This window comes from Ascidia mentula, chromosome 6 (genome assembly GCF_947561715.1).
Source record: "Ascidia mentula chromosome 6, kaAscMent1.1, whole genome shotgun sequence".
Taxonomy (NCBI): domain Eukaryota; kingdom Metazoa; phylum Chordata; class Ascidiacea; order Phlebobranchia; family Ascidiidae; genus Ascidia; species Ascidia mentula.
In genome coordinates, this window is record NC_138571.1 from 10,087,385 (window position 1) to 10,106,864 (window position 19,480).

Below are 19,480 nucleotides of genomic sequence, written 5' to 3' on the forward strand. Positions count from 1 at the left end.
GCAAGTAAGCACTAACGAGCGCCCGAAGTGTCATTTTTTATTGTCTATTGAAGTTGTTTTTACCTACAGAAGTCTGTCGTCTATATATAGCATGAACACAGGAATGAAATCGCCACATGTGACGCTGGTCACACGGTTTCCGCAACCTTTGGCATAGATCAACAACGAATAGAAATTTTCAACTGTTGTATGGGAGGGAGGCCTATTTACTGAAGATTTTTGTTAAAATCGACAAACACAGTTTGATTGGTTTCCTATGAGGCCCCCTTCATTTTGTTTAAACTTCATCTCGCTGTCTCATAAACAAAAACTTCTTTAATTTGAGTGTATTGCCTCGAGTAAGATGCGAAAAACCAAAAAACGAATATGAAACAAGCTACATTAGGCATGCGCAAAGAATAACCATAACAATACTGACGGAACATAAAAAGATACAACAGCCTTACTTCGAAATCATGCGGTTGACGTCACGGGCAGAGTGTGACGTCAATAGTACGTCACAAAGAGGCATACACCTGAGTGCATTACTGACATTCGTCAAGATACCTTGTCTTGGATCTCTTGCGCCAACTGGCGGTAAAAATATGTTGCATAAAAAAGGACTTTATTGCGGTCACGAATTATTCTCTATTGTGTCACTTGAAGTACTTGGTGGAAACGAAAAGGGATCCGTGAAGTTGTGTGATGGCATTTCTCTCATTTCGACTGGAGAAAATGCCCTCGGGGGTTGTCTGAGATTTGCAATCTCCTCATCAACTTCTTCATCACTTCCTCCCGCCTCCAGCTCCTTGATGTGAGCCGGAGGAGGATAGAATGAAGTCGGTTTTACTGTTCTCTTGAAGAGCAGAAGAGCTTGCGTGGCATCGAGCTCCTGAGATGAAGAAGAAGGAACATCCATTTGATTTGATTCAAGGGAAAGCACGAGGCTGTCACTGTCTCCGCTCACCGAGTCCGGCTGATTTTCCAACTGATGAAATGGAGGTGAGACGTTGCCGCTCCTGAAGATATTTCTCCAGAAATGCGGATTCCGGTTAGAACCAAACTTTGCAAGAAACCGGTTGATCATGGTTCCAGAAGGAGCTTCATGGTCGACCACAATATCGTCTCTGTTGTCATGGAGATGAGGAATTGGTGACCCCGAATTTTGGGGCTCCACAATTTCGTGATATGCCGGAGGATTCGGATAGACACAATTGGGGATGTCCTCCACCATCTCATCAGAGCAAGGAGCTTCCACCATCACCGGTCGAATCCTCTTCTTTTTTGGAATAGGAGGAGCTTGATCCTCGTGGGAAGAGCTCGCTTCAGTTGTTGCATCCTGGACTTCATTCATTGATGAGGATGGAGCATCTGGATGTTGATTGCTGGGATGAGGAAGCTGTTGAACTTGTTCCTCAGGGGTGGGTGATGGAATAGGTGGCAACGGAATGTCAGGAGGTGGTCGAACTATTTGGTCTTCAGAAATATTTGGCTGCACAATCTGTATGTTTATAAAAGCATGTGAAAAGGGATTTTCTGTGCAAACGAATCTTTACAAATTGCACACAAACAACTAAGATTCAAGAATTAATTGAAAATTAATGACAAATAGATTGGACCAATTACGGTTAGTTACTTTACATTTTTTTGTAAATTAGGTTAACTACTGGAATTTTTGCATACACTCCATTCCAGCATGATCTGAACATTCATTTAAATCATTCATAAATATGCCAAAATATTGTCCTGTGTGTCATTCTGTGGCCGTACACGTCAAACCAATACGAACAAGCACAAAATAACATTGAAATACCGTATTTACCTCCACAGACCCATGTGGAGCTGCGGCGGTGGCGCTCGGGTCAGGTCTGGCTCGGCGTAACTGCGGGTCCCTGTGTCTGTGGCGTCTGCGGCTACGGCGTTCTCTGTTGTTTCGACGTCTTCTACTTGAACCTGAACTTCGACGGAACGACGAATCGGGACTATCACTGTCCACACCATCTACGGTCATGGAATAGGAGGGCGGGGCTTCACGTTGCAATAGTTGCTGTAGAGTGCAAGTGATTGGTGTGAGAAATTGGCCAAAGGTTGGTTATACGCGAGTGTTACATCCTAGGTATGTATACCCAGTGGTCGATTTAGAAAAAATATGAGGGGGGTGTTCGGTTTCGGTACATAATTAATGAAGCTGTTAGATGAGGTTAAAATGTTTTTCGACATTAACCATGCCAATTTAGCTTTAAAAGACAAGTAGCACATTACAGCAGTTAAGCGAAATATCGAACAACTTCTGCGAAATACAAGACTTTTTAGTTGCTTTTGTGCATGTGCGTCTAGTTTAACGAAAAACTCTTACGGAGTGCGGTTTTTGTATAGAAATTGTAGCAGAATTGAATAAACTTATAAGGTCGCTCTTTCGAAAACGGTATTGTTGACGGGTTATTGACCAACGGCACAACAAACGATTGTTTCATAAGCGGTCATCGCTGCGTGAATGTAGCGCTCGCGACCGAAAAACAAAGCAACCAAGGAGACGAACAATTTGTCGTAGTGTTTGTTCCTGCGTAGCAGAAATTAAACGCACTTTCACACCCCTTAAAACAACGTGCCAAACTGCTGAGGGCGGTGTTCTGACAAGCTGTGATCTTCAACTAAACCAAGTAATCCGAACAACATAAAATCATTAATTACCATGTGACATACTCACCCTTGCAACTCTTCCTAGTGGTGTTGGAACAACTTGTCTGGTTCTTCTGTTTCTCGTTGCACTCCTTAGTGTGTAAAGTTTACAGGAACATCCAAGTGCAACAGCAAGCAGCAAACCACAAATCAACGATCCGATGATAGCAGCAGTGATTACTTGTCTACTAGCTGTGTCTATAAAAGCACAAAACAAACTTCATGGACAGACACTTTTTGCCAGTATTCACATGGTGCTTAGTACAATGTTCTGCAGTTTATGTTGTGTGTGAACTCTTTGCAAGTATCAAAATAATGACTTGAGGAGTTGCAACAAGCCACTATTAATTGTGTCATGCACTCGTATACTCCAAATAAAGCGTTTGTATTATAAAAAAATAATTTTAAAGATGTTATAGCTTGTATAGTGTCAGTCCACTTCAAAATCACTAAACTTTTGCATAAACTAAACAAGGCCTTCTTGCTTCAAGTTTCAATTATAGAAATTTTTTTAAAAAATATATCAGGAACTTACAAGCGCAACCAACTTCATCTGATGCATTGGATGCTTCAGAACAGTCTGGCTGTCCATCACACCTCCACCGTTCATAAATACATTTGTTGTTTTCCTGACAGTGAAACGCTCCAGGCGCACATTCCTCTGCAAAGTTGGAATTTGTTGTAAGTGGTCGGACTAAGACCAAGAGCATGAAATGCAACATTTCAAAATTTTGTAACTTTAAAAAAACTTGATGCCATCTTATCAGAATGGTTTTAGTGAGAGAACAAAAATCCTTCAACAGAGCATGAGCATATAGGCCAAGATTGCTGATAAGGAAGTCTGAATTTGTCATGTGTGACAAAGGACACAGAACAACACAATGTTTAACACCTCATCACTTACAAGATAATTCATCATTATGACTCACACTGACAGTTGTTACGTCATAAAACACTACACTATAATGTGTTTTGGTAGGTGGTAACTGCTCATACAAGTGACCCTTACTGGTATAACATACTACCAACAAGCAGCAACATAAAAATTATAGAAAAAAATCTATAGTTTACATTAAACGTTTAAAAGTTAAGTCTTATTACATTAATTATTTCCTTTGTGTCAAATAAAATTATTCAAGTTAATTTATTTTGCATGAAAAGTTGCAAAACACATGACAAGGGCACTGATAAAGCCATAAAGGGTATTGTGGGCAATTTAATCATACACAGTACACTGGAACTGTGACCTCCATTAGAAACTGTCATAATTATCATGATATTACGAAAGTCTGGCTCATTGTGGAAACAACACAAGCGAGGCTAAAAGGTGTCTGTGACAATCTGAATCAACTCTGACTTACTGCACTGGGATTCATCCACTCCACTTGAACAGTCTTTATTTCCATCACAATACTGTTTGGCTGTGTAACAATTCCAGGTGTCACCTCCACACCAGAACAAATCGTTTGAACATGTGTCTGCTGTACAAAAAGATACATTACAATCAAACTTGTGTTTAAATAAGGAATTTTCACAACTTTTCAAAGAAGGAAACAGTGATACAAACAGCTTTCAATCAATATGATTTGATTTCAGATTACTTTACTGTCGCCATATTTATATTAAATATCCTTATGTTGCTTTTTAGTGATATGATTACATAAACGTAAATATGTGTGCCTAGTTAAGACCTTGGCCAATACAATACATATGCAAAACTTCACAAATTACTGCCACTTGTACAATGTAGAGAAGAATGTGTATATATATATATTGTACAAAAACAACAGTTCACAAGCAAGCAATAAACTAATAACTTACTGCAGTCCAGCTCATCAAATCCTGAAGCACAGTCACGTTGACCATTGCAATGTTGACGGCTAGTGTAGCAAGTATCCTGGTCACCACAAGAATAAGAGCCAGGCAAACAGTAACCTTGACAATAGCAAATCAGTTTCGTTAATTGGAAAGAGTTAAAATATGGCATTCCAGTCACATTATCGATTTGTAATGAACAATAGTCACAGGCCTTCAATCCAAAATTTATTTTGGTTAAAGCAGGTTTAAACAGAGTATATATATATCACATTGTGACATTTGTATCAATATATTTCGGCACTAAAAAGCTTATTTAAAATTGTGTCTTTTAAAATCTATGTTATAGGTAAATAAAATATGGATTATGTTAATTGTTTGACCAATTATAAACATTACAAAGCATTGGCAATGTAGTTGGTAATTAAATGCATTAATCAAGATAAACAAAGTATGGAACATAATCATTTGTTTCTTCAGGTCATGTATGTAATATGCCATTGCCAGAGGCTATTTCGAAGACTAGCTTTTAATACATATATATATATACCACCTATTCAACAAAGTTAAGACCATAATCAAATCAGTTACTCAAACAAAATTTACAGACGCAGGAACTGTAATAACTAAACAGATTTAACAAATAGGTGTTACATTAAAGGCTAGTCTTTATTTAAAAACAAACCATAAAATACATCATATGTAAGCAGTAAACATTGTCATTTATTTACTAGTATTGTTTTTTCATCATTTATATATACCTTTAACTTTCACAGTAGCATTGAAACCTCGTCCATATCTCATATTATTCCTGTATCTTATCAACATATTTGGTCCCGTCGAAGTAGCCAAAACTTCACCTGTCCTGACTGTGTCATCGCAAACATGGTTCCTAGAAATTTTAAAAATGACATAAAAAAACTATTTTAGAATCAGTACGATAATGGGTGACCACATGTTAGTGATGAACTTACAACTCTGTTTACCAATGTCTGTTTGACAGGAGTTTTTTAAAAAAAAAAAAGATTGGCAGTTACAAGCACAACCCTTCATGTGACTTTACCCATTCGTTATTAATTGGCGAGCAATTGGCATTTTAATAATTGCACAATTAAACATACCATATTAGCGGACTTGATTCATCAGGTCCATCATACACAGAAATGTATCCACTCTGATAAAAGTCACATTCATTCAGGACAAATTGTAATGGCAGGGAACTGGAATCTTCCAGTAACGAAATATTCCATGCACAGTCTGGTACAATGTTCGAGTTTGGAAAACCAACACTTGTAATGATGGTGTATGAATGAATTTGCCGGTTTATCATACATTGGTCATCTGCAATAATGTAAACATAGTTAAAAGTTGAGGGTTGTTTTAAAAGAAATTTTGTAATACAACAAAACACACAGAACCAAACATGACAAGCATTAATTGACAATAATAAAGCATTGAAATGTTTGTTGCTTTAACTATGTCACATACCAACAGAGTAGTTTAGTTTGAAAGCTGGCATGGTGCCTCTGGTATTTTTGGACACCAGAGTAAGATTTATCCAATCCCTTTTCACTGTAAGTGTTTGAGGTTGAACATCACCACACCAAAATCTTTTTACAGATGGATAAACTCCTGAAAATGCACCAAGAATTACTATGCACACTTCCTTAATGAATTACACACATATTTAGCAACCAGTATATAAATGTAATACAATGTGTTTACCATTTGCTGTGTAGTATTGGTCGCTTTGAAGAATAAGGTAGCTTGTTTCACAACTTTTGTCAATGTTGACATATATCAAACTAAAAATATTGTGCTCGGTAAAGAAAATACTCCGACTACTATGTGGTTTAAGATTCATAGATAAAAATATCCAAACCTTAATGTAATATATTTTGGTTGAAATAATCGCAGTTTCCAGCATTTTGACACCACCGACGTGTTTGATTTAAAGTCAATACTTCCCTCATTTCCAAGAGTTGTGCAGCCTAGAAAAACATTTCACAACTAAATGTAACATGTTGTGTAATAAAAACAAACATGGGTAAAAAAGTATATAAAGTACCATCTTTAGATGCAGAAAATGGGTTAGCAGTGTTGTAGTTGACATAATGGGAAAACAATGATGAACTCCTCTTAATCTCTGAAAAAAATTAAGTTTAAAGTTTTATCAATGTTTTCTTCTCAATACAGTTCAAAAAAAGTAAATGTTTTATAAAAGTAATCACTTACCAGAAAAGATAAACAAAAAAGTCAAAATCCATACACGCATTGTTTTTAAGTTGTAGTAACTTTGCCACTTGAAAGAAATTTTCAACACACAGAGGTGGAAATGATTTTGATAATAGCTAAAAACTCCTTTTTTACTACTTCATTGTTTCGGTTTTCCTACGTCTGTACCCAAGTCAAAAAATAACTTTGAAACTGAACATAAACAAAGCATATTTAGGCTACTTCTCGTACGCTTGGTTCTGTCCGAGTTTGGTCATTAATTTGTTGAACTGAAAATTGTAACATTTCACATCGATTCGTCTAGAAGAAGCGAATACTTCAACAAAATATTTTCTGTCGTTATGAAGTTTTTGTGATCAGCTGACGGAGCTGGGTACTTTCCCATAGTCTTGGCGCAGCCTTCAACTAAAATCTGAAGAAGAAAGACCACTGTCAGGTAATCTTTTGTATTCTTTCATGATATTTCCAAAACATGAGTTCATGAGACAAACTAATAGACTTGATAATCTCAAAATTGAGTGATTTTGTCACTTGCGATGATATTGGGCATTGTAAATTGACACTACGCTCTTGATCCAATAAAATGATTGTAATTACTCATTTACATGATATATCAACAGCGTATGTTAAAAAGAAAAGTATATAGCCTTTGCATTACCCCATCAGTTTACAACATTGACATTGACAATGAAATTGCCCTTTAAGTGAAAGTATGAAAGGACAGACATGACGTTATTGTGAATAAAGCGCTGTTTAACTTTAAGCACATAGCAAGTCGGATTCGCTGTGAATATTCGTATTTAGGGACCATGTTCGCATTAGACCGAATATTAAAGTAGACCTACTATTTTGTCGAATTGTCCCGGCACACCCCTATTAAACAGGTATATATATCAAAACAGACAATATATAAAATGTATTATACAAGAAAGCACGTTTGGTGGATTTTATTGAGTTTACAAAAATCCCCAAAATACCGTGTATAATTCTGGTAATATCCTCCAAGCTTTGAGTATTAACCTTGCTCGTTCTTTTTGTGGAAATTGTATCTCTACAACCAGAAACCAGTATCGCACAATGGAAAGCGTCGAAAAGAAAACGCTCAATTTATAATTAAACAAGTATAACATAAAAAAACGTTTATAAAGTAGTGGTGATAGCATATCACCATTTAGAGGAGACAAATCGCAAAAAGCAAAACCTGGTAACGAACGAATAACACACGTGTACCGTTGTTTAATGTTCAACCAATGTAGTTGTTTATTTTTACTGCAAACAACTTTTACTACAAACACGACCTTTACATTGCGCAGGTTCAAAGTCTACAAAAAGGCGGCAATTGTTTGCATTAATCGTTGTTCACCCGTAAGTGAAAGTTTCGATTCCATCACTTGATTAGGGCGCAGTGCTTTCGAATATACTTTGTGGACAGTTTTAAGTCACAAATTGTACAACTATGCGTTTGTTGGACTTGACGTTTCATCTTCGAATGTAAACTAAGCAAATGTGGTTTGTAAACTTTTATTTTTACGATACTTTTGTGATTGACTCGAGAATAGAATTAATTTTATAGTAGCACCTAAAACAATTTAAGTACAGTTTAATGTGTGTTTCTTTTTAGGCAATTGTACTGTACCTTTGTAAACTAAATGGCTTTTCTTCGCAAATATCTGTCAGCAGCATTGAGAAAGTTGATGAAAACCCCCGTTCTTCCATCGAGACAGTCTACCAATGCATTCAGAGTAACGCACAAATTGCTCGTAAGTTTGTAAATAGCTCGAAAATCAAACATTAAATTGTATTCTTGACAGTTTTAAGATTGGTTTTAGTTGGTTTTATATGAAGTGATTTATTTGTTTGATTATTTGCTGCAACAAACCCCATCGCAAGTGGATGTAATGTCCGTTGGCTTGAGACAAAACAACGACAAAAATGAAAAAACAAGATACGATTTCCGAAGGGCTGAGTTTCTTCTTGTCGCCCTTGTGCCATTCTTCTGGCAACAGTATCGTGAAATGAAAAATACTGAAAGGAGAAAGGCGCTTAAACACATCAATAAACAAGTACAGTGCAACAACAAAATAATTCGTATGCAGTTTTTTTTAAATAAGTAATACTATTGCTCTTGGTTCTTCGATATATTACGGCTCCCTGTGGTTATAGAACTATTCCAACTTTGTGGAACGAATTAGGGCTTGGTTTTCTGACTTTGTGTGTTTCATAAACTTATTTTAAGATTCAAGTTCTGTATGGTCCGCTTTATGGAAACCGCATGGAGCAGGAAACAACATTTCGTGGAGCTGTGGGTGGAGATCACACAACTTTAATAGAATATCTGAAAAAGGCTAATGAGAATAAAGATGCAAACATGATTAAATCCTGGAGGCAGTTTGTTTTGGACATCCTTTTTCCTTTGGACAAAGAGGTAGAATGTCTTGAATAATTGTTTTTTCCCGCAACAAGAAAATTGCAGTTTAGATTCCTGTTAAATACTCGTTGCGGGCAACGTGCTGCAAAAAGTAATGCTGAATTCGCTAAACAATGCTATTTTTGCAACTACCATATAATATCGAATTATAAGTAAGTTTGCAAACCGAAAAAGGAAATCTGCGCAACAGTGGGGCAGTGCGCAATGAGTGGAAGACGACCGCAAATACCCTTTTTCCTTTCACGCCCTCTCGATCCGCGTTAACGCTTGCGAAACGCCTCCTGACTACCAGAGGGAGACTAATTAACAAAAAGAAATTAACAAAAGCCAGTTAACAAAACTTTAAACGCGGGTTATTCGGCCACCTTACGAGGTAGCGACATGATTTTTTTTGCATGTTATAGATCATAAGCTGACCTTACCAAAATTATGATCATTTCATAGTTTAATTATTTCCGATTTTAATTTCCATGCCCCATGCACTTTAAAGTTTTGAAACCCTGCAAACACGAAAATTTTCTTCGGCGCCTGCGCCAAATCCTCTGACGCCGTATAAGGCCCCGTAGCGAAAGTGTCCGACAAATCACATTCTGTTTCTATTGGAAATGGCTATGCAAAGTTTTCCTGTATCCATTGTAAATTGCAATTACGTTTTCGTACTCAGGCACACCAGCTAATATGCCAAAATCCCCATTTAATCGATGGTGAGTTTCCTGAGGAGTTCAAGAAGTTTATGAAACACTATGGAAAAATACGTTTTGTGATGGAGGTATTTTTACATCCTTTGCATTGCGTGAACATGTTTAAAATCTTATGATATCGATTTAAATCACCCTAAATATCGCAAAAGGCCAATATTTGGTGTTTTGTGTAGCTTCTATATTGTATGTTACTTTTCTTTTCTAATCGTGTAAAGTGTGCAGAAATGGAAAAGACGCGGTAATCTGCAAAAGTCTGACAACGAATTTTTGGAAGAAGACTTTTCTGAAAGAACCAATGCGTCAGGTGAAACTGGGTTGTACACTGTGTTGGAACATGTTGAAAAGAAGTTAAAAGAATTAAAGAAAGAGCAGAAAAAGCTGATCACAGAACTGTCTCCTCCCAAAAATTAATTTTTGCAATAATATTAGCAATCGTAAAAATGTACCTGGTTTAATTGCTGCTACCACAAATAAATTTGAGGCAGTGGTTATAAGATGTCTCAAGTGTACAATAGAAAGTATACGGTAGAACTCCCAGGGGTTGTTTCTTCTCCAAGTTTTTTTCCGGACAATTTCAGCACCCAGGCTCGAAACTTATTTTCCAAAATAAATCTTCTGAAAAAATATTAACCGCATTTTATATTTGGCTTAAACTGAACGCAAATGCAAAACGATGCATGTAATTTAAGGTTAATAGCTACATATCTCGTACCCAAGATTTGTGCAACCAAAAAGTACATATTTCACAAAAGAAGCAAATACTTTAATAAAATATTCTCCATCTAAGTACAGTTTTTGTCAGTAGCTGACGGTGTTAGGTACTTTCCCATAGTCTTGGCAAGGGCTTGTACAGTGTCCTTTGCTGAAACTGCCTAGAACGGGATCCACATGTAAGACTATGCAACATGGAAATCTGTGTGGATATTGTAGTGTTTTAACTCAAATATATAACCAAAAATAACAGGTGGTTAACCTGTTTACACCTGCATTAAATTCGCATAGACTTTAATTTTGCGCAGACTTATATGTGGATCAAATTTGGCGAAAACTTTATGAACCGGTTTAGTAGTATTTTTCCTTAGAACGCAGCTACAGTAGGATTACCATCTATCAAAGCATAAAAATCCCTGACCGATTTATGTCAGTCACCTTGACCAATTTTTGATACCCGAATGTTTTATGGCGTCTTTTATTCTGATGAATATTTATGTAGTCTTTAGTATCTTCCGAACAATTAAACATGTAGCCGCTGTAGCGATTTCAGCTGTGCGGCGGCATGCTTGTTTTGATTTTGCAACATTGCAATTTGCGTGCAGACATATAAGCGCAGTAAAAGTTTGACTTGTACATGCAACGATGACCGTCGAAGAGGTAATACGAAGGTCTTCCGACCCCACTGTTGTGCTGCAGTTTTACCAGTCCATTGAAACTATTCGGAAACAACGACAAATTGCAAATCTGCGGCGTGTCGTTCGGTTAGTAAAATGTTGTTGTTGTTAATTCAATATTTTGCATATAAATTCATTGCAATAACAGGATTTAGTAGGGTGCAAAGTATCTGGAGTTAAGTAGTCTAAATAAAAAAGCCAAAGCTAGAATGCTGTTCATCATAATGCCGCTAAAAGTTTCGATCCCATACAGGGTTCATCATCAATACTCGAGTACTGATGATGAACCCTGTGTGGGTTCGAATAGTTTACCAGCATTATGATGAACAGCATTCTAGCTTTGGATTTATTTAGAGGATTTAGGAGTAAAATTTTTGTCAGTTGTCCTTATAATATGGCTGTGACACAATTTTACCACATATTTGCCAGAAATGTTTATTATGTTGTTCAGGGTTATGGAACGGGAGTATAACTGGTCACCCAAAGAATGTCTCCAAAATCTACACAAAGTTGTGACAGATTCGTTGATTGTCGAAACTGTGACTGTGGGATGCAAAGGCTCAAAAACAGGAGTGGAACAGGAGGGTTATTGGATTCCCGACAAAGAACCAGTAATTTCTATGTGAATGTAGTAAATAAATAAGAGACAAAACAAAATGGTAATGTGTATAGTTCAACACCAGATAATACAAACTGTATCAACTGAACTGGCTTAGAAATTTTTTTTTTGTTGGGGCCTGTCTAGATAACATGTATATATGGTTCTATCAGTGCCAATGCTATTTTTTTTGCATATTTATTGTTCATGCATGTTTGAGTTCTTTTGTACAAAACAGAAATGATTTGATTTGGGAATTTAAGTTTAATTTTTGTATATTTTTTAGTTTTTGGAAAATATTTCAGAGGAGTCTCACGACTGGTATTGCTTTGAGTGTCACAAACCTGGAAAAGTTATTTGTTGTTCAATGTGCTTCAGAGTCTATCACAAGCAATGTGTTTCAATCTCCAAAAACCTTCAACACTTTAAATGCAATTGGTGCAAGGTACAGTTTGTAATATGTTGGTGAAAGATAAAGGCATTACCTTTACCTACGCCATTGCTTGAGTTTAAATATTTCTGGAATTTTGCAAACTTCCAAAACAATCAAAATAAACAAAATCAAGTCACCTGCCTTTTGTGGTGATTGTCAAATCATATTTGTTCCTTATACATCAAAAAACATTTTGCAACACCACCACTATGTGGCAGTTTCACAGATTAAATTCTCATGCATATCACACTTTTACAGGCAACTGAAGGATCTGCCACTGAACAAGAAAGACTTGCCTTGGGAAAGAGTCTTTACTTTGTGGTTTCCCAACAAAAAGACTATGTGTGTAAAGTGTGATGTAGCTCTATACAAATTTTGATCACCTTTTCCTAATTGTTAGTTTGTTTATAGTGGACAGAATTGTCACGGAAACCAGACCAAGAGGAAAATCCCTACTATAGTTTTTTTGTTCACACACATTGTGACCTGGAACATTTGCAAATGGTTTGTCTGGTGTACTGAGTTTATTTTCTTGTATAAACAATAAAATTTGTAAAACAATAAGGTTTTATAGAACGACAAAAATTACTGCATTTACCACACAAACATCGTGTAAAAAAATATGATTCAGTGCAAAAATATTATTTACGTTTTGAAGGATTGCCACAACTGTGTGTTTAAAAGTGGAAAGGAGTTTCTTGCCAAAGCCTTGATCATACGTCACAATTGTCATGTTGCATTGGGTGCGGGCCACGCCATTACCAAAATTACACATGAATTTATCGAGGTAAAAATACGAATCATGGGAAATTAATTAGTAGTGAACAATGAAAAATTAAATTCATTATCAATGAAATCTATCAATTTTTTTCAAAAAGTACTTAAAGCTTTTTTAATGCTGTCCAATCGCTTGATTGCCTTCTCATTTTTAAACATGCAACATTTTTATATTTGAACTGACAGGATTGTGAGCACACCCTTCAGGAGCTGAAGTTGTGCAAAAACTGTTTCTATCTCTCCAACAGCAAGCCAATGAAAGACTGGTTCTGCAAACCCTGTGTAAGAATTCATATTTATGCTGTGGAATTATTTTTGCAACAAGTGTATAAGTTACACTGGTCCATACTTTCAGTTATAGCCTTCTATTGATTTTTTGCCTTGGCTGGTGATTTTGTTAGTGCAAAACTAGAAACTGCTAACAAAGACCCACTTCCATTAGCATGAAAAAATTGTGCAACCTAATTTACAGTTTATTAATAATTGCTCTTCTGGCTCTTAAGTTTCGAAAGTGTTTACGAAACGTTGGCTTCAATAAACATTTTCAAAACTTAAGTGCCAGAAGAGCAATTCCTAATAAATACTATTTCTGGCAGCAAAAAAGCAGCTAATTTGCAGTGTAAAAGTTTAGCCCAATGGTAAAAAAAGAAGTTTTTAAATTTATTTTCCTCTTTATGTTTTTAAATATAAAGTTAGTGAACACCAAGGCATTGTATATTTAACTTTATTTATATTATTATTTCTAGGATCCTCCTCATCAGGTGGTTTGGGCAAAACAGAAAGGTTTCGACTTCTGGCCTGCCAAAGTAATACAGGTCGAAGATCATCGGATAGATGTTCGCTTTTTTGGACGACGCCACCCCCGGTAATTAGTCCTCAGATTCGGTGAAAACATTTAAAAATAACTCCCATTTGCTGTTGCAAATGCTAAACACAACCTATATCATTCACTAGGTCGCAATGCCTTTTCTGACAAACGACTTTGGGAGTTTGTGTTATTAGTAATAGTTCAAAGACATTAAACTTTTGCATTTGCTCGAAAGCGCATTTAGATTATGTTCATATTATCTTACGCGAACTGATGTCAAAAACCCTGAATTTGGGTCTTTGAATTATGTCCAATGTTTTTCAAATGTTCAATTTCTGCACAAAACCATATATCTTACAGCACTGAAGTCATTTCAAACGGTATTTTACCAAGCTTTTGATAATATAATCGCCGAGCCATGCATATTTGCGCAATGAAAGAGTCAAAAATCTTGGCATGAACAGCTTTTTTTGTTTAGTTTTTGCCTTAATCAAAACAAAAAAAAGTGTTTTACAACTTTGGTTTAACAGTCACGAAAAATTGAGTTACCAAGGCAATAGCATGATTGAGCTACTGTTAGGTTTTTAAATTGCATTTTCATGGTCAGTAAAACTTCAGTTCTAATAAAGCCCTTCTAACATACTGCAAGAAAAGCTGCCTGGCGGTCACAGTAGCAATACAATTAGATGTTTTTCATCTAAGGGCGTGGATAACCATCGATGCAGTCCGGGACATCTCGGTTAGCCCAGCATCTTTAAAAGCCAAGCGTAAGCAGCAGTGGAAGCAAGCTTGCGACGAAATGAAGGAATACATCAGACAGTGTGAATGTGTAAGTAAAATAAATGAGTTGTGGATGAAATGCCTTTAACATCTGCTCGTTTCAGGCGCTTGGGAAAGATGAAGCTGCGAAAATCATTTTATCAGATTCGCCTTACGGAATTGGGAAAAACGCCAAACTGCTTGCAGCCATGGTTTGTTAGCTTAATTAAGCCATTGTTAAACACTGTTGGTAAAGTTTTTTGTACCAGTTCTTGTACACATGTCATTTTTCGTCTCTGGTTGTTTCGTAAGATTTCATCCGAGGGGGAAATTGGCCTGGGACACTATGATTTAATGTGGATAATTATGAAACACCGCACTTATAGCAGATACAACAAACTGTTAACGTGTTAATGTTTTACGAACAGGAAAAAATGAGTGGAACGCTGCCGACGAGCAACCACTCAACGCCTGTTAAAAGCTTGGTAGGTGTAAAAGATATTTTTTCTCGAAACTAAGAATCTTTATCTGTATGTGTGAATGCTGCTACTTGTTTAGTCTGAACCTCCTGAAGGTGAGAATGGCGTGGACGACAACGAAGACGAAGTTAAAAGCACAAACCTTGACGGTAGGATGCACAGTCGAATAAAAAATGAATAAATAAGACTATTTTAAGCTAAATAATTTTAAAAAAAACTTGTTTTTAACACAGCCTTGTGTCTTTTTCTCTTGGAGTTTGAATTTTTTTAGCAAAGGTTTCTGTAAACGAGTGTGTTTTGGGTTTAATTTAGACACAGAGAATATGGATGACAACGACGAGCCAGAGCCAGAGCCAGAGCCAAAGTCGTCACCCTCGCCAGCTTCTCCGGAAAACAAGGTAAGGATAAAGATGATTCTTTGCGTTGAAATGTTTCAAGCCTTATAAACGCCGTGCAAATCAATTGAAAACGTCGAATACAAAGGTATATGATTTGTATTTTTTAGGCTGGATCGCCACCAGCTAAACGTGCCAAGATGGATGAACAACCAAACGACGTTCCTAAGCAGGTTACCACGAATAACTTGTTAATTTTTACTAAAACTATACCCAGGCTATAATTTTAACTTAAACACAAAAGGCCACAATGGCATAAAACAGTCTTCCACCCATTCGGTTTTTTATTCGTCCAAATATGGATTTCCCTTAACCCTAACTTATCGTCACCAGGGGTTGGAAAAAAAGGCTTTCAGTAACGAAGAACAGACGATATTGTCCGAACTAAAACACAACAACTGCAACTGCAAGGCTCGATATGAGACGATACTTCTTAAGTTCAAGGACTACGTGATTGAATCGAACAAGTTGGACAAAGGAAAACTACTTCGCGCCACCGCTATAGAAGTGAGTTGAATTATTTTTTTACCAATATTGCCATGGTGTCTCCGAATGTCGGATCATGTTAATATTAGCCTTTGTCCGCTCTATTCACATGTGTCGTAACTTTTTATGATTTTACGGGTAAATTAACAATTTTTTTATCGCTATTATTGTCAACGATATTGATTGAAATTGACTCATTATCAGAACAGAGTTGCAATAACTTTGCAACCCATCAGCAGGTATGGTTCTAGTGATATTGTTTATCCAAAAACCAGCTTTATTTGCAATAATTGCTTGACACTGGGCCCACGGGAAGGGAATGCAGGCCGTTTAACGTAGTCTGAAGGGTCAATATCAGTGGTTCCCAACCTCAATTCTATCACGTACCACACAAAGTCCCGCACAGTTGCCATGAACCACCTACGTTTCATTAAAACAAAATTGTGCCACAAATACGTAAAGGACCACCTTTTCGTCGCGTATATGAGTGTATAATTTTAACTTTTAATCTATAGGTTAGTTTTCCAACATAAAAAAAAATTGTCAAATGTTTTCGCGTGCCACCGGCTGGGAACCACTGGTCGATGTGAATACCATTGTTTATGAAACTGGGATTTCTACCGCAAAGGTCCCCCCACGATTAAGTATAGGTGATCTCCATAAAATTAAAAACAAAAGGTCTTTCTGCGGCATTTTTTTCCCTCAAAGACCCCGACTTGTCATTAGCAGCCAAGCCCCAACTAATATCATTTTTAACATCACAGTCAGCAAATGAAAGGGAACAAATCTGTTCTCAACTGAAGAAGGATCACGAGGACACTATCAGAAAGTTGAAGGAAAAACACAAGGAGGAATTGAGGGAAGTGAAAGAAAAGGCATGGGTAAGTTGGACATACTGCGAAAAGTTGTGACAATAAAATGGCAAAGTCACCGATAGAAGCAGGAAACGCAAGGGTATATTTTACAAAATGTCAACGCCTAAAATGTCACCACGAATCTTATTTATTGTGAAAATTCGTAGAAGCGTGTGTTACAGAACTCTTAATCTATGTATGGGAATCCGACAGTTTTAGAGGCAAACAAACACTTGGTATCTGATTTTTTAACAAGTTATATAAAAGAAAAAGTCATTTCTCTTTCTGTAGTTTCATAAAGCGTTTTGTAATGTTCCAAAAGTTATCTTTTGCTTTTTCAGTGCAAATTTTGTTTGAACGAAATCGTTCCTCCGTGTTGCAAGAACATGTCGTGTTGTGAAGATTGCAAAGACAGACCCGCAGATAGCAATGCAAATTTCTCACAGAAAAGGCGCTCGGCCAGAAGCAAGCCATGAGTTGGGGTGATTTGGGACTTTTTTTCAATTTCTTAACGGTGCTGCCATTCTCTTAACTTTTTTTCTGAGTTTTTCAGAAACTCGCTATCTGTAAACTGCGAATTTACATTTTTTTCCAATAAACGTACAAACATTTCAACAACAAAACGTTGCTTTTTTGTGTACAAAAAGTTGCTTTATTTTGTCAGTAAGTCGGTCGTTTATTTTTGCAAAAACTTTTCGAACAGCGTAACAATGTCAATTTCTTTCTCTTCGAAACTCGCATCCTGTATTAACTTTAATTGTTTTCTTCTCAATCTCTCACACGTTTCCTCCAAGTAATCCAGGATGTCTTCAGCGTGATCATTTTCCTGGTCGTTCACTTTGTTTGTGTATTCCCTTGTAGCAAAACTGCCTTCATTTGAATTGAGCAAAATTTCGCCGTTTGTCGTCTGCCAATCCTAAACACGTGAAAAGTTCAACTTTAAAGTTTGGCACCGCCTCTTGCGCAACTAAAAACGATGAAGTAGTATTCTCATATGATCTTTATGCCCTTAGGTTGAAAATTACCCTGCCAACGACGAACTCTACTTTTACACAATGGAGTATACAGGATGCAACTCAAATATTTTGAAAACCAGGAAAGTCAGTAACACTGCGGTTACGTTTCCTAATTTCCAGGCATTTCAGTCCAGCACATATCTTCAGACAAGCAATTTGTAAAACGTGCTTTATACCTGCATGAGTATTTCGAGTTGCGCAAAATTGACCAGAAAGGATTGAAAACATTGTGGAACTTCCTCGCTTCCAATCAAGTATAAGTTTTTGCGCAGTATATTTTGGGCCTAGAGCAAATATAAGTATTAAAATGCATGTTGAAGACAATACATATACAGACCGAGAATGGATGCAGATTATTATTAGAAACAAAAAGAATAAATACCCAGTACAGGATGATTTTAGGCGAACAAGGCCTTAAAGACTGCAAAAAATCCAGGCTACCAAAACTTTAAAAACGTAATTAGGTTCGGGATCAAACAGGTCAGACGATGTCTTGGTACCCTTTTATTACATTTCTTATGCCTGATAGACGCAGTACATGAGTACTTTCAGGTCGTTCATAATTTGAACCCCTGGTGACGATTAATGGCCAGCAGTGGTTGCACTCACTTCCTTATCAATAGGGTACAGAGCATCGATGACAAACCCTCTCCATCTTTTAATATCGTGAACATTCATTTTCTTTTCTGCTTCACGACATATATATGTTGACGTAAGATGTTTATTTCCAAGTGCTCCCTGAAGTTTGTGCTTTCTGTTGAACCGGTTGTCATACAGTGGCTCGTACAGTTCCTTTAACTAAAAGATTATTTCAAACTGTGGTTTCTCTTTCAAATGCGCTTAGAAAATAAAACGAGACGAAAATAAGATAAAAAAGAATCATATCAAGAGTTGTGCTAAATGTGTTCAAAACGTGCTATATCAGCACTACATTGCTGCAACTGTAACCAACGCTTATCTAATTGAGGTCAAAGCAAAAATTTTTATATGATTTTTCAGTTATTTCTAATCTTTTGCTTATTTTTACGAGTGAACGTTTTCCAGTTATAAGGCTCATGGTAACACTGGATACAGCTTGTCTAACATACCGTGTGTGTACATAAAAGGCAATCCCAAGCAAAACACTAAAGAGATCCTCAAGCATTGCCTTTTAGCAGTGGTGCGATAACACCCAAAAGTACCAACAATGTTATGAAAAATTCTACCGCTATTGTTTCCCGATTGTTTACCTGTTTCGTCACAAACTCCAGTTGTACCTTCTTTAGTGCCAGTTCTTTATTCCAATATGATGTCATAATGTTAGAAAACGCACCAAAGAATATGGTAGTCACAAATATAGATCCACGTTTCAAACATTTTTGTTTGCCACTTCTAAATCCGGACATTTTTGCCGCATCAAGACTTTTGACTCTCTGTATAAATCATTTTCAAATTGAACACGTGTGTTTGTGGCAAACAAGCTAATTTGCAGAAATTTTAAGTAGTCTAGTACATAAACTTATGTTTCGCATTGCCAGCAACTACCTTGAAAATTGTTGAAAGTAATGATTCGTTTTTCCATTTACATGTTTGATATTTCGCTAAGTATTCCCTGTAAGTTAATCGACACCCAAGATCATTCCACATCACAACGAAGAAAATTCTCAACTG

The 19,480-nt window shown here is 36.7% G+C and overlaps 2 protein-coding genes across 4 annotated transcripts; one reads left to right on the top strand and one right to left on the bottom strand.

The window, feature by feature from the left end:
• Window positions 1–320: 320 nt before the first annotated feature.
• On the bottom strand, window positions 321–6,900 carry LOC145906108 (uncharacterized). Of its 3 annotated transcripts, none has more exons than XM_082993510.1 (13): window positions 6,709–6,900; window positions 6,542–6,619; window positions 6,356–6,464; window positions 6,199–6,278; window positions 5,962–6,105; window positions 5,595–5,814; window positions 5,235–5,365; window positions 4,480–4,593; window positions 4,020–4,139; window positions 3,194–3,319; window positions 2,687–2,856; window positions 1,808–2,026; window positions 321–1,480 (listed from the first exon to the last, which is right to left on the bottom strand). In XM_082993510.1, exons 1-13 carry the CDS (start codon window positions 6,746–6,748, stop codon window positions 614–616), a joined length of 2,418 nt encoding a protein of 805 aa, XP_082849636.1. In that variant the 5' UTR covers window positions 6,749–6,900; the 3' UTR covers window positions 321–613. The 3 variants fall into 3 exon arrangements, with proteins under 3 accessions (XP_082849636.1, XP_082849635.1, XP_082849634.1); XM_082993509.1 differs by having other exon boundaries at window positions 1,802–2,026; XM_082993508.1 differs by having other exon boundaries at window positions 1,793–2,026.
• Window positions 6,901–11,110: 4,210 nt separating this feature from the next.
• On the top strand, window positions 11,111–18,101 carry LOC145906110 (zinc finger MYND domain-containing protein 11-like). Its single transcript, XM_082993511.1, has 17 exons — window positions 11,111–11,312; window positions 11,677–11,836; window positions 12,110–12,268; window positions 12,515–12,598; window positions 12,668–12,760; window positions 12,915–13,043; window positions 13,220–13,315; window positions 13,780–13,898; window positions 14,544–14,670; window positions 14,726–14,812; window positions 15,029–15,085; window positions 15,159–15,228; window positions 15,392–15,477; window positions 15,585–15,647; window positions 15,808–15,981; window positions 16,725–16,841; window positions 17,156–18,101. Exons 1-17 carry the CDS (start codon window positions 11,194–11,196, stop codon window positions 17,288–17,290), a joined length of 1,875 nt encoding a protein of 624 aa, XP_082849637.1. The 5' UTR covers window positions 11,111–11,193; the 3' UTR covers window positions 17,291–18,101.
• Window positions 18,102–19,480: the final 1,379 nt, after the last annotated feature.

Bases quoted from the DNA above. Each gene is read 5' to 3' on its own strand.
- LOC145906108 (XM_082993508.1), bottom strand. From the start codon at position 6,748: ATGCGTGTATGGATTTTGACTTTTTTGTTTATCTTTTCTG. The intron at 6,620-6,708 runs GTAAGTGATTAC...AATTTTTTTCAG, and splicing joins TTTTTTGTTTATCTTTTCTG to AGATTAAGAGGAGTTCATCA. The intron at 5,366-5,594 runs GTATGTTTAATT...TAAAATTTCTAG, and splicing joins GAATCAAGTCCGCTAATATG to GAACCATGTTTGCGATGACA.
- LOC145906110 (XM_082993511.1), top strand. From the start codon at position 11,194: ATGACCGTCGAAGAGGTAATACGAAGGTCTTCCGACCCCACTGTTGTG. The intron at 15,648-15,807 runs GTTACCACGAAT...TATCGTCACCAG, and splicing joins CAAACGACGTTCCTAAGCAG to GGGTTGGAAAAAAAGGCTTT. The intron at 16,842-17,155 runs GTAAGTTGGACA...TTGCTTTTTCAG, and splicing joins AAGTGAAAGAAAAGGCATGG to TGCAAATTTTGTTTGAACGA.